Raw genomic sequence first — 14,785 nt, 5'->3', positions numbered from 1 at the left:
GTTTCAGTTGGCAAAGCTCATCCAGTGGGACTCCCACCCTCCCTACCCTGCTCCTCACAGATCCCCATCTTCATCCCTTTGCTGTCAGCCCCTTTATAACCCTTGGGTTCTTGTTGTAGGTAAAGCAACCTTTCCACAGGGAGATGGTCATGATGAGGAGATACCCTGCACCTGCAGAGAAGTGAAGCTCAGCTTCTGTACCTCATTCTTCATTCCAGAAAGCAGAGAGGACCCAGCCTTGACTCTGTGCAGAGAAATGCTCCAGCCCTATCTCTTAATGCCCACCTCACCTCTGTCTTCCATAGAGTCCAGCCTCTCCAGACCCTCCTCCAGGCTTGAGGGAGAAGGACAGATAGGACAGTGCTTACTTGGCAAGTAAAACCAGTAGCTCTTCCTGTCTTGGCCATGATCCTGTGCTTCCTTGTGCTTCCATCAAGCCAGGTACCTTCCTGTCCCAGAGTCAGCTGTGTCCTAACTTCAGCCTACCCCTGTCCCACTGACATACTCTAAACATGCTTTGGTTCATTTCAGCCATCTACTGTTTCTTTGTTCCAGCAGTCTGGGTTGCCACATGTCAGAGAACATGAGAGCAAACAGAATGTTTGAGTTTTGTCATGGGGCTATCATATCAAGGCAAATTAAAAATTGAACTTTCTTCACAGAAATCTAGGGCACCTTTCTTTCCACATTAAACACACATATGCACCCTTACATACACATGCACACGTGCATACACAGATCATACAGACACATGCAATGCACATTTATATACCTTTGGAACCCACTTGCATGTGAACATTTGCACACAAGACATGAACTCACACATGCATGCACACACACAAGTGCTCCCATCATGAGTGGTATTAAATGGTGAGTAGAGGGAGAAATCCATGCACAGAGAAACTTCTGTATATATGGGTCTACCTCTTATTAGCTGGGTCCCCTGAGGAAAGACACTGATCTTTCCTGAGTCTCTGTTCCTTCCACCTTAATGGGAGTGCTAAATGCACCTCTTTCATAAAGTGGGTGAGACTTAAGTGAACTAGTCCATGAAAGAGATTCAGAAAAGACCCTAGCATCAGTCAGCACTTTGTGATTATCAGCCTTCATGGTTACTATCCAGAATTCATGGAAGCAGATGAGCACTTGCATTTGACCCCTGACCACTTGGACACAGTCTCTTCTCCCTCCACCAAGTGAGAAAACAATAATGGGAGGAAGAGGTAGGAAAACACCTGTCATGATGTTCATGGCAGACATGTTCCCCCAACTACCTCCACGTATAGAGGTTATAGGCAGGACTAGTGATAAAAGGCAGTCACTGAGTCAGGAGTTTGCCTCCTTTGACCAACCTGCAGCATTTGACCTCAGCACTGTATTGCCTTTCCTCCCTTATTTGACTCTCAGGATGCCACACATGTTGGTTTCCTTCTTCTTACTGGCTGTCCCTCCCAGGCTCTTCTCTGACTGGACTCACTGCCTTGCTCAGCTCACTGAACCTCACAGCTTCCAGAAGCATCTGTGCACCATTTCATTCATCTCTGCCCATAAATGTGGACTTTTATTCAATGTGGTGGTGTTGGAGGTCAATTAGGCTGCTCATACTCAATGCACCCAAAACTGAATGTCTGAATAATTGGCCCCTAAGGATGCCTGCAGCCTAATCCTCTGAAAACACATGACCTTGGGTGCCAAAAGGGACTTTGCAGATGTGAATAAATAAAGAATCTTGAGATGAGCAATGATACTGAATTATCCATGTGGGCCCTAAATGTCATCACAAATGTCCTCATAAGAAGGAGGCAGAGGGGGATTTGACAGACACAGAAGAAGGCCATGTGATGATGGAAGCAAGAGAGGCAGAGGCAGAGAAGATGCTATGCCTCTGGGTTTTGAAGATGAAGGAAAGGGCCAGAAGCTAAGGAATCTAAGAAATGTTGCTCTAGAATGTGCAGAAATGCAAGGAAACTGAATTTCTCCAAAAGCCTCCACAAGAAAGACAGCCCTGCTGACACCTTGACCTTGGCCCAGTGAAACTGCACTTAGACTTCCGGCCTGAAGAGCTTTAAGAGAATAAGCATGTGTTTTCTTACTCAAAAAAGTTTGTGACAATTTGTTATTACAGCCAAAAGAAACTCATACACTGACTGTCTTTCCAAAAACCAGCTTCTCCTAGCTTCCCGTCTCAGCTTATGGCATCCCCCAATTTTTTCAAAGGCTCAGTTCAAAAGTATGAGTTGTCCTAGATTCTGTATCAGTCTCTCAGAAAATTCGATCAGCTCTGCCTTCAAATATATGCAGAGAACTTCCATTTCTTCACACTTTCAACTTTACTGCCTCAGTTTGAGTTGTCATTATGCCTCAATACTACTGGCCCCCCTGCTCCTTCTTTGTCCTTGCAGCCTATCTTCAGCAAATTATTGAGGGTGGTCCTGTCTAGCATGAAGGTTTCCACAATTTGTTAGAAGCCAGATCTCTGCAGGGGCCCCTCCATCCTCTACAATCCAGCCCTTGGCCACTCTCTGACCTCCTTCCTTCCGCATGCCCTCAAGCCCACTCTGCAGCAGCCTCTTGCCTTCCCTCAAGCACACAAGCACACACTTGGCATAGGGTCTGGCCTTGGCTGACTCCTTGCAGGTGACCTCTCACTAAGATATTCGTGTGACCCTCTTCCTCACCTCTTTCAACTCTGCTGGATGTCTATCCCTAATAACTTTTGTACAATTGCTGCCCCACTCCTAGCCCTTTTGTCCCCCACCCTGCCTGGAGTTTCTTCCTCACTGTCTTCCAGTATGCTTTAGGATTCTCTTATCTATTGTATTTGTTTATTACTGTCTGTATCCAATAATAAATGGATTTGGGGGTTGTTCCTGAGGACTCTAGCACCTAAAGAAGACCACAGTCCACAGTAGTTGCTCAACCAGCATTTGTCAAATGCATGAATGACAGTGATAGGTCCAGCACAGACCACTCTGCATTACAAGATCATACGATCAATTTGGCTTCTGGACACATTCACCTTGGCATGTCGCATATTTATCAAACTTAATATTCCCTAACAAATATCCCTTCTGAAATCTATTTCTCCCTGGGTTCTGCCATCTCATTAATGGACCATCATCTGCTGAGTCATGTTTGATCCTACAGTCTTCACTACTGCCTCCTTGACCCTATTCTTTCCTCCACCCATGCCATTCCATCATGACCATCAATAGTACAATCCAAGATACTGCCTCCACATGAAGCGTCCTTCTGACCCAACAGACTCCATATTTTCCCACCTCTAATCCACAGCTTATGTGGGATCTTTAAAACATACATTTGTCAGGCACTTCTCACTGAAATTCTTTGTTGGGTTCCTGTGATATTATGTGTCTACTTGGTGAGGTTATGCTGACCAATTTTTTGGTAAAACACTGGTCTATATTTTGCTATGAAAGTATTTTATAGATGTGATTAACTTCAGTCAGTTGACTTTAAGTAAGGGAGATTATCCTTGATAGTGTGGAAGAGCCTCATCCGATAATTTGAAGGACTTAAGCAAACAATTGAGGTTTCCAGAGAGAGAAGAAACTCTGCCTCAAGACTCTCTCATCTACTCCACTGTTAATTTTCAGCTTGCTGACATTTTCTGTGAATTTTGGACTCATCTGCTCTACAGAATTCAGACTTGTAAATTCCCACAATTGTGTGAACTACTCCTTAAACTAAAGTTCCATAGGTATGTATAGATAGATAGATAAAATAGATGTAGATGTTGACAGTTGATAAAGACAGAAATAGAAATAGATAGATACAGATATTCACTCACATCTTATTTGTTCTGTTTCTCTGAATAACCATGACTGACACAGTTCCCATCATATCTACAATGAAACAAAAACTCATTTATACCTCACAGGGCATAGCCTAGAGTCTGGATCTCTCCACACCACCTTGGCTCAGGCTCTCACTCATTGCTTCCCAGCCTCATGACTCAAAGTCTCCAATACTCTTACTTTCCCTCCTCTGTGGGCCACCTCTCCCCAAGATCCAGCTTCTTCATCATCTCTGGTCAAAGCCTCCTACCACCCACCCATCGTTTCTGCCTCAGCTCCTCTCTCACTTAATTCATTTGAAATTATTTATCAATTCTTCTCAGGCCTGCTTGTTTCCACTTTAGACTCAAAGCCCCATGAAAGCAGAGACAGTGCACCCCTAGCCTTAAGAACAGCTGAATGAATCCTTGAATGAATGAATGCATGAATGAATATTCAGACTGGTTTGGTGAGTGGTCTCAGAGCTACCTGGTCAAAGAAAAGAGCTCACTACTTGGGCCTTCTGACCTAAGCCATGTTCTCCAGTCCAGCACCAACCAGAGACGCCCTTGTAGTGTGATCACAGCTGTTAAGAAGCAGATTCGGACAGGCTTATTCAGACATTAATATGTATTCTTGAAGCCCGTTCACCGGCTCCTGGTAGGCAAATGGGGGATGCCGGCACCCAAGCCTATAAACAGTGGTTTCCCCTGAGGATGATGAATGGCTGCTTTGATTCAAAGTGCTTGATATATCTGCTTTTTCTCTGTTGAGAAAATTTATTTACAAAATGCCACAAAACACACACCATGGTATACATTATCATAAACAAACTTAGAATGCAGACCTTGTGAAGTGCCCAAACCCCAGCAAGTACAGTCAGACCATTTGCTTAAAACATCTACAAACCTAGCACCTCTTAGCCTTTTGGTGTTATTTTACACATTTTCATTTATTTCTTCAACAAAAAAACCAAGGATCTGCTTTCCAATCTTACTTCCCTTTTTTAGCTTAAATAAATGCCAGTCAACTTTTGCCTTAGTACAGAAATGTGTTTGCTGGAGGCATGTGACAGGCCAGATGGGTCCATTTCTTTTCCTGTGACCCCATGTTTACTGCATTTCTGGGCACTGGAACCACAGGCCCTAGTTCAACCGCTGTGACATGTGGGGCCTAGGGCCATTTGCTTGCACACTTTGAAACAGACCATGTCACCACAGCATTGCCTGCCAGGATGTTATTGTTTCAGACAGCCCCTCAGGGCAGAAACATCTGTTTCCAGCTGCGGTAACAAACAGGATACACACCCTCCCACTCTTAATCAAGGGTCTGACAAGTTTCATCTGGCCTGTTGTAATTCACCACCCCACCGCATGCATAGGATCAATCATCCCTCCTTTTATCCATAATTTGGAAGAAGGGTCTTAGTATGCCTTGTATGACTCAGATCTGGGCTGGTATCAGATTATGCCTTCTCCAACATGAAAGACTCCCCAGATTACATGCCAAATCCTTCTCCCATGGCCTGCACTGGGTCTGAATTCTTCAGATTTAATCTGGAAGGCATATTGGTAGGAACAGGACCTAAAATGAAAATTGGGGAAAATGAAAGAGAAAAGAAGTTAAATTATAGAGCAGTACTGCTATAAACAAAAATAATGACTCTAGAATAAATCATGGGAAATGTTTAGAATCTAGATTCTCTGTGGGGAATAAGTGCTTTCTTGGAAGGACATTAAGACTAGGACAATTAAAAGATAGGCAGATTTGCCTACAGAAAAAAAGGTAAATATCTATATGGATAGAGATACCATAAGCAAAGTAAAATACTACAGGAGGGTGGACAAAGCATCAAAGATCAAAAAGAGCTTGTCTCAATGAACACTGGAAAAATTTGACCTTTAGGAAGGTTTCAATGGAAAGGAAAGTTGTGGGAAAATCATTTCCAGTGAGTTGAAAACACATATAGTCAATAAAATACTTTAAAATCATTAAAAGTGGGTGGGCCATGGTGGCTTAGCAGGTAAGAGTTCTTACTTGCCATGCCCAAGGACCTGGGTTCGATTTCCGGTGCCTGCCCATGCAAAAAAAAAAAAAATCATTAAAAGTCATACGTAATCAAAGAAAAATTACCTCAAACAATTGGCCATTCATTCATGGGGTAAACATTTATGAAACACCTACTGTACAGCATGCAGGTATTCAGGTAGAGACACTCACACACCTGGACTCATTTCTGACAGTTACGAATAAAATTAAAGACAAATATTCCATAAAGGACAACCAAGCCTAATGAAGTCACAGACATCAGTTCCAGATGCTATTTTAGAGGGTGTTAAAGATTATTTTCTTGAGGAGGTGACATTTGACATCCAAGATCTGAATGGAGTAAGGGAAACTATCCCAAGGTGAGGACAGGCACATTTCAGGTTTAAGGAGCAGAAAATGAAAAGGTCCTGGGGTAGAAATATACTTTGCAAGTTGAAGATAGGGTGAGTTGAACTGCAATCCCCCCAAAATATATGTTGAATTCTACTCAGTACTACAGAATGTGATCTTATTTGGAAATAGGGTTATTACAGTTAAATGATGTCACTCTGGGGAAAGTTGTCTTCTTAATCCAATGTTACTTGTATTCTTACAAGAAAGGGAGAATTGGATACAGTGAAACTGACAAAGGGGAAAACGCCATGTGATGACAAAAGCAAGACTAAAGCACAGGGTCTGCTGACAGGCCACTAGAAATTGGAAGAGGCAAGAAAGAATACCCCCCTACAGATTTCAGTCTTCTGATTGTTGTTTTAAGCCATTCAGTTTATTGTACATCATTATGGCAACAATAGGAAACTAACATGAGTGGCAAGAAAACTGGAGCTGGAGGCCATAGGAATGAGTGACAGGATGGAAATGAGGAGTTAGAAAGATAAGCCAGGGGCCAGAAAGTGGGGCTAGGCCCTGGATGCCACAAGAACGTGAACTGTGCTGGAGCAAGAGTGGAGGCAGTTCAGCCTTCTAGGTCGATGGCAAAATTTCATATGAGTGAGAAGACTGATACCCTGGCATGGAACAATGGAGAGAAGTATTCAGTTTTCAGGTGCCCATTAAAGTTAGAAATGATGGGTTTACTGATGGGTGGATGTCTGCAATGACAGAATAGCACCATTGATGACCTCCATGTGATAAGCCTGAGTAACAGCATGAAGAGAGGCTCCATTTAGTGAGATGAGGAGCACAGGGTAGGGAGCAAATAGAGAAATGAAGAAGTGTACTGTTGACATAGTATGTCTGAGACGCCCATGAGGTATCAAGAAGTGATACTGGTGAAACAGTTGGATGTACGAACATAGTTTTCAAGTAAAAGTCAGAGATGGATATTCAAATCTGGGAACTATCAACGTATAGAAGATGTTAATTGCTATGATACTGATTGAGATTGCCAAGAAGTGAGTGTGAAAAGAAAAAAAGAAGTCCTAGTGCAAGGCAGGAGATGCCAACACTTAGAGGTTTCAGAGACAAGAAAAGAAAATGTCCAAGCTGTGCCAGTATTTCTGATAGGCCTTGTCAAATGAGGAAGAATATTGAGTGCTAGACCTCGCAAAGTGGAAGATACATTAAACTCTTATAGACTTTTCACGAGACAAATTAGAAGAGAAAGTCATGGTCTTAATGGTTTAAAAAGCAGAAAACACTGAAAAATAATGACAAGTCCAGATTAAAAAGTTAGATAGAGATGAAAATAAACACAAAGAAAGAATGAAGGTGATATTAACCATATAAGTAAAAAAAAGCAATGAAATAAATGAAAAGACACAGAGAGGTGAGGTAAGACCAAAGTTGTTTCTTTGAGAGTACAAATCTGACAGTAAATTTGAGGAAAAGAAAGCAACCCACCCACACATATATGTAATTTTACAGATATACCTTATTTTATTGTATTTTACTTTATTATACTTTGCAGACATTGATTTTTTACAAATTGAAGATGTGTGGTAACCCTGCATCAAGAAAGTTTGTCAGTGCCACTTTTTGAACAGCTTGTGGTGTCTCTGTTTCACATTTTCAGTAATTCCCACAATATTTAAAAAAAGTTTCATCATTATTATATCTGTCATGGTAATTCGGATCAGCTATTTTTGATGTCACTATTGTAACTGTTTCTAGACACTACAGGCCAAGACACTACAGGCCACACCCATATAAGTCAGCAAATTTAATGAATGTTGTGTGTGTTATGACTGCTCCACTGACCAGCCATTCTCCTGTCTTTCCCTCTCTTTGGGCTTCCCCCTGACACACAACAGTATTTAAATTAGGCCATTTAATAACCCTAATAGCCCTCTACAACAGTCCCTAAATAATCAAGTAAAAGGAAGAGTCTTTTTAAAATCTTTAGCTGCTATAGATAGTGATTCCTTTGATCTAGGTATAGTAAATTGAAAACCTTCTGGCAAAGATTCACCATTCTAGATCTCATTAAGAGCATTCATGGATGGGCAACATTGGCTCAGCATGCAGCACTCTCGCCTGCCATGCCAGAGACCTTGGTTCAATTCTCAGTGCCTGCTCACGTTAAAAAAGAAAAAAAACTTCATGATTCATGGGAAGGGGTCAAACTACCATCAGTAACAGGAGTTTATAAGAAATTGACTCCAACTCTCATAGATGACTTTGAGGGGTTCAAGACTTCAATTGAAGAAGTAACTGCAGATGTGGTGGAAATAGCAAGAGAAGTAGAATTAGAAGTGGATCCTGAAGATGTGACTGATTTACCGCAGTCTTATGATGAAACTTGAATGGATGAGGAGGCTTTTCACATGGAGGGGCAAAGGAAGTTGTTTCTTGAGATAGAATCTACTCCTGGTGAAGATGCTGTGAACTTCAATGAAATAACAAAAGATTTCAAATATTACATCAAATTAATTGATAAAACAGTAGCAGAGTTTATGAGGATTGATTCCAGTTTTGAAAGAAGTTCTACTGTAGGTAAAATGCTATCACGTGGCATTGTATACTGCAGAGAAATCTTTCATGAAAGAGTCAATTGATGTGAGAAGCCACACTGCTGTCTTATTAGAAGAAATTGTCACAGCCATCCCAATCACCACCCTCATGAGTCAACAACCATCAACATCAAGGCAAAACCCTCCACTAGCAAAAATACTACAATGCTCTGAAGGCTCACATGATGGTTAATGTTTTATAGCAATAAAGTACTTTTAATCAAAGTATGCTGTATGGTGGAGTCACATTTCATTCTTTTTCCATGTGAGTATCCTGTTATTCAACACCATTTTTTTAACTTTTTGTTGTTGTTTCTCTTTGTTGGTTGCTTTTGTTTGTTTGTTTTCAGAAGTGCATGGGCCGGGAATCAAGCCCAGGTCTTTCACATAGTAGGTAAGAATTCTACTACTTAACTACCCTCACACCCCCTGTAAATTTTTATATATAATATTATTTCACATTTACGAGAGGTAGAGTATAAATATTACTTTTATAGGTACTAAGAAACCAAAAAGTCGGTGTGACTTACTTTATTGTAATGTTCACTTTGTTATGGTAATCTGGAAATGAACCTGTAAAAGCTCAAGTATGCCTGTATGCACGCATCCACACACACACACACTCACAATTATTTATTGATGTAAAGACAATAAGAGACTATAATAAATATATTTATACCCCTGAAATTCACAGAAAATGAAAAAAGTCCTAGGAAAGTATCTTATCAAACGTGACTGAAGATGATCATGGATGTTCAGAGAAGCAGAACGAGTTTCTTTTTCACTGTCATGTGACATTTTCTGGAAAGTATTGGGGGGAAAATGTGTAAATGGACAAGGATCTAAACTGGCAAACCTCCTGAACTTTGCACTCCTCTCTGCTCACCTGCCACAAAATTACCAGGGTATATTTCACTTTTCTGAACTCTGCAACAGCCTCTTTAAACTATTTAAATGACAATGTCCTTGGTACAGAGAATACTTATCACCTGGCTTTTCATGTTACTCTTCTTCAACATATTGATATCGCAACCATTTGAGAAGACACTTTAGAAATGTTTCCTCATATTTATTCCAGTCTGGATAGTTGATGCTATCTTTCTTGTCATGCTGATTGTGAAAATGGTTGGATGGCGAAAGTCTGGCTCTGACCCTCCACGTGGATCACACAATATATATAATAAAAAAAGCCCCATACCTCATTGCAATGTTACTTAAATTAACCTTCTGCCTTACACTGTGCTGAAATGGAAGTCTACCACCATGATTCTGTGTGATGATTTCATTCCTTTAGGACTTACTGCCTGGGGCTGTGACAGAAATGGGATGTAATATCTTCTGTTGTGAGAAACTTTATCTAAATAAATCATCTTATTCTTATCACTGTTCAACATGTTATTGTTATGGTATTCTGAATCTTTTCAAGCTTCAATCCTACCAAAGAACAGAGAAAAATATTAAATGTAGTTTTATACTACTTCCATAAAGTAATTTGATGAATCATGGGTTTCTAATCAAACCAAAGCATAATTATTCAATAATTGTGTCATTAACATCCTTATTATCCATATATAAATGAATTTTTTTGACCCAAAAGTAACTTAACAAAAGAAAAGCCTTTAAAGTACTATAGCTGTTGAATAAATTAAAGAAATACTTTCAAACCATTATTAATGAAAATACCAGGGTCAGGTTCTGTCAAATTTTGAAGATAAATATCGTTCCAATTTTATGTAAATTCTTTCAGAAGGTGAAAAACAGGGAGTGCCCCCGAGTCATTTTATAAAGCTAGTATAACCTTAATAGCCAAATTAGACAAGGATAGGATGGAAAGGGAAAATTACAAGATGATATCACTCATTAAATAGATACTAAACATCTAAAGAAAACATTAAAAAATTAATTCATCTGCTTATTAAAAATTAGATAATTTACCATGCCCAAGTTTGGTTTATCCCCAAAGTGCAAGGAACTTTAATATCAGGAAAACAGTAAATGTCATTTAAAGCATTAACAGATTAAATGATAAAAAAATCATATGATCTTAAGGTACAGAAAATATTGAAAGAATTCTTTGCTTTTTTTATGGCATAAAACATTTTTCAAACTAAGAATAGAAGGAAATTTCTTTGACTTGATGGAGTGTATCTACCACATGTCTTAGTGGGACATTGCTAAAAGCAACATTTCATTGTAGGTCTCATCTATGTGCTGTAAAAACAAAAAGTAAATAAATCAAACAAAGCATAATAATTATATCAGAAAAATTCTAGAAGTATATACAAAAATTATTTTAAAAAATAACTGGTTACTGGCTACAAGATCAATTTATGAAAAAAAATCTGTTGTATTGCTATATAGACCACAGAAGCAAATAGAATATAAAAATTTTTAAAGGAAGTAGATTTGTGCTTTTTCTAATGGCATATAGGTAATTTGGACCAACCCTCTTACAGAAGAATACCAGACAATCTGGAAGAAATATTTAACAAATTTGCTTGCTTACTGTGGAGAAGTAACAATTACAAGGCCCAAGACAAAAATTCACAGGCTTAAGCCTGGGATTTGCTGCCACCTTTCTGCTAAAAGCATTTACTAATTCTGGAATAAGCAGTTGAGAGACTGAACAACAATTTTCATAAGCTTATGGAAGTATGGAGAAAAGACTTGGAGGCCAGGACACACCATGAGAAAGGTTCTGGTAATGCCCTTGTACATTGAATTAGAAATCCACAGACCTTCACCCTAGCAGCAAAGATGAAAAAGTATCATCGCTCACCAGGACTCCAGCCCAGATTCAGGTAATCTGGTTCTCTAGAAAAGCTCACTATCTGCCATTGGGGTAAGATGACTCCACAGTGTGAATGCCATCAGGAACTTTTCAGAAGCAAAAGAAAATCCTCCGCAGAAAGTTATAATATTACTTTAGGCTCAAATTCTCATCACAATACTTCTGAATGCAGGGTCATTATATAACATACATAGTTGCATATATATATAATATATGTAATATATAATTAAAAAAAAACAAGATGTAAAAAGAAATAACATGGAGAAGAACTAACAAAAATCAGGATCCACAAGGGCTCTGGACTCCAATTTTTGGAATTATCAGATACAGATTTTAAATAACTATGCTACTATGTTGAAGGAGTTAAAAGATACTCTGAGGATACCACCCCCCACCCCCCACTTTTTTTTTGTCCCTGAAATGTCAGTCATATACTTTTGTTTGAAGTTTCTCACTGTAGATTGAAACACACAGAGTTTAGGTAGCTTTCCCAAAGTCACACAGCTGATGGATGCCAGAGCCAGGATTTGAACATAGGCAGTTGGTTCCAGGGCCCATAGCTCTAATCACTGGGTTGTTTTTTCTTTTCTTTTTTTGCACAGGCAGACACCTGGAATCGAACCCAGGTCTCCAGCATGGCAGGCGTGAACTCTGCTTGCTGAGCCACCCTGGCTTGCTCACTGGGTTGTTTGTGAATAAACTTTCAGGAAGACAAGTGCACAAAAAGGTGGCCCTGGTTGCAAAAGCTCAGGAACTGGGAAACAGAGAACAGGAGAAATGTCTGGCTGGTGCAAACAGCCTAATTCAGAAGCCCAGAGCCCTCAGGAGTGTCCAGATGGGGAGATGGGGGCTAGGAGCTAAGGCAAGCCATGTTCCTTGAACATGGCACCTTCAGCAGTGCAGCCCACAACCCACAACTCATCCCACATCCCACACACCTGAATGCTGGCACCTGCCCCCACTCCCCATGCTCCAATTGCCTCAGCTCTGCCAGAACCTTGCACACATACCTGTCCCCCACCCCCACCCCAAGTGCAGCCCAACCCACCTCTCCTGTGCCCCTCCTGAGCACTACCTCCACCTCCCTGCTCCCTACAGGCTGTCACAAGTACATGAAGGCTGTATAGCTTACCTCCATACCCAGGCTACACGCATCCCCAACCCATACAGTTGCACAGTTTCACCCCACCCCATCCTGAGCCTTCTGCACAGGTACATCAGTTTATAGCACTCCTAGACCCATGCATGTGCATGGCCCCCAGTCACACACCCCAGCTCTGGGAAAACGCTGACCTGTGCAGCCAGGTCACATCCAGTCCCAGCCCATGTAGGCATAAAGCTGCTGCCATTGCTTTGTGTGCATGCACAAAGTACCCCATACCCTACACCAGTGCACACCCGGGTCTCGCCCTCCAGACCTGTGCACCTACACAGCCACCTCCTTCCCAGACACTGGGCACCCATGTTCACAGGCACCAGTGTAGCACTCTCATACTGTGCCTAAACCTGCACTGCAATGCATCACCACACTACTGTGACCTACCTCGTGCCCTTCATCCTACTACACATACATTCTGAAAACACATGGCTTTAGACCACTAAAAGAAATCAACTTCCAAAGAAAATCAATCAAGATATTTATGTGCAGTGAAAACAGATCACTAAGCATAACACAATGCAGACAGATATAGCCCAGCCTAACAACAATTTAAACAGCAGAGGAGACACAAATGTTGGAACAACTAATCAAAGATGTTCATATAACTCTACAAAATAAATAAGTAGGATGGCTAATGACATAAAGGAGATCAAGAAGACACTAGAAGAGCATAAAGAAGAATTTGAAAGAACAAATAGAAAAATAAGATCAAAGATTCTGTAGACAAAATGAAAAATGCACTAGAGACACACAACAGCAGATTTAAAGAAGCAGAAGAAAAAAATAAATGAACTATGACACAGGATAAATTATTTCAAACACTTAACATAGCAAATGCTAAAAAAGTTGGGAAAAAATTGAATTGAATCTCAGGGAAATGACGGGCAAAACAAAGTGCAAAAATACAAGTGTCATTGGTATCCCAGAAGGAAAAAAGTTGAGGATATAATGGGGGAAAGCTTCCCAACACTTATAAAGGACATACATATACAAGTCAAAGAAGCTTAACAAACTTCAAATAAAATAAATCCAACTAGGCCTTCCCCAGCACACATAATAATCAGTCTGTCAAATGTGAAGAAAAGCAGAAAATTCTGAAGGCCACAAGAGAAAAAACAATCTGCTAAATCCAAGGGATACCACATAAGACTTTCAGACTACTCAACTGGTATCATGGAGGTGAGAAGGCAATGATATAATATATATAAGATCCCGAAAGAGAAAGTCTTCCCACCAAGAATTCTGTACCCAGCCAAATTGTCCTTCTTCCAAACTGAGGGAAAGATTAAATTTTTCACAGACAAACAAATCCTGAAAGAATTTGTCACACAAGAGAATAGCCCTATAAGAAATATTTAAGGGGCTTCTACCAGTTGGTAAAAAAAGGAGAGGGAGGTGTGGAGGAGGGTACAAAATTGAAGAGTGCCAGTAAGGGTAACTTAAGGACAAAAAGAGAAAGAGGGGAAAGAATATATATCGATCTGAAAGATAAAATCCAAAAGATAAAGTGATGGTTTCAAGAAATGCATTTTCAGTAAAAACTTTAAATGTCAAGTGACTAAATTTACCAATTAAAAGACACAGATTAGGGGTGGGCAATGGTGGTGTAGTGGTAGAGTTCTCGCCTGTCATTCCAGAGATGAATTCCGGTGTCTACTCATGCTAAATATATATAAAAGATACAGATTGCCAGAATAGATTAAGGAATACCATCCAGCTATACGTTACTTACAAGAGACTCACCTTAGACACAAGGATACAAACAGATTGAAAGTGAAAGGATGGAAAAAGATTTTCCATGCAATTTGTAACCGAAAGAAAGCAGGAGTAGCTATACTAATATGGGATAAAATAAAGTTTAAATGTAAAAACATCAAAAGAGACAAAGAAGGGCACTATATATTAATTAAAGGGACAACTCACCAAGAAGAAATAACAATCATAAATGTTTATGCCTCCAGTCAAGAAGCTCTAAAGTACATGAGACAGACATTGGCAAAATTGAACACAGCAATAGACGTTTCAACAATAATAGTAA

At 40.1% G+C, this 14,785-nt stretch overlaps 1 gene segment (V, D, J or C); it reads left to right on the top strand.

Annotated features, from left to right (window-relative positions):
- LOC143677354 (Ig delta chain C region membrane-bound form-like) overlaps positions 1–10,158 on the top strand; it is a 40,604-nt gene extending 30,446 nt beyond the window's left edge. Inside the window, 1 exon segment of the C gene segment in view lies at positions 120–10,158. Within this exon segment, the coding sequence occupies positions 120–185 (66 nt within the window).
- The last annotated feature ends 4,627 nt before the right edge of the window (positions 10,159–14,785 follow it).

This window comes from Tamandua tetradactyla, chromosome 3, assembly GCF_023851605.1.
Source record: "Tamandua tetradactyla isolate mTamTet1 chromosome 3, mTamTet1.pri, whole genome shotgun sequence".
NCBI classification, from domain to species: Eukaryota; Metazoa; Chordata; class Mammalia; order Pilosa; family Myrmecophagidae; genus Tamandua; species Tamandua tetradactyla.
Note: the sequence above shows the minus strand (reverse complement) of the source record. Positions and strands in the feature narration are given on the sequence as shown.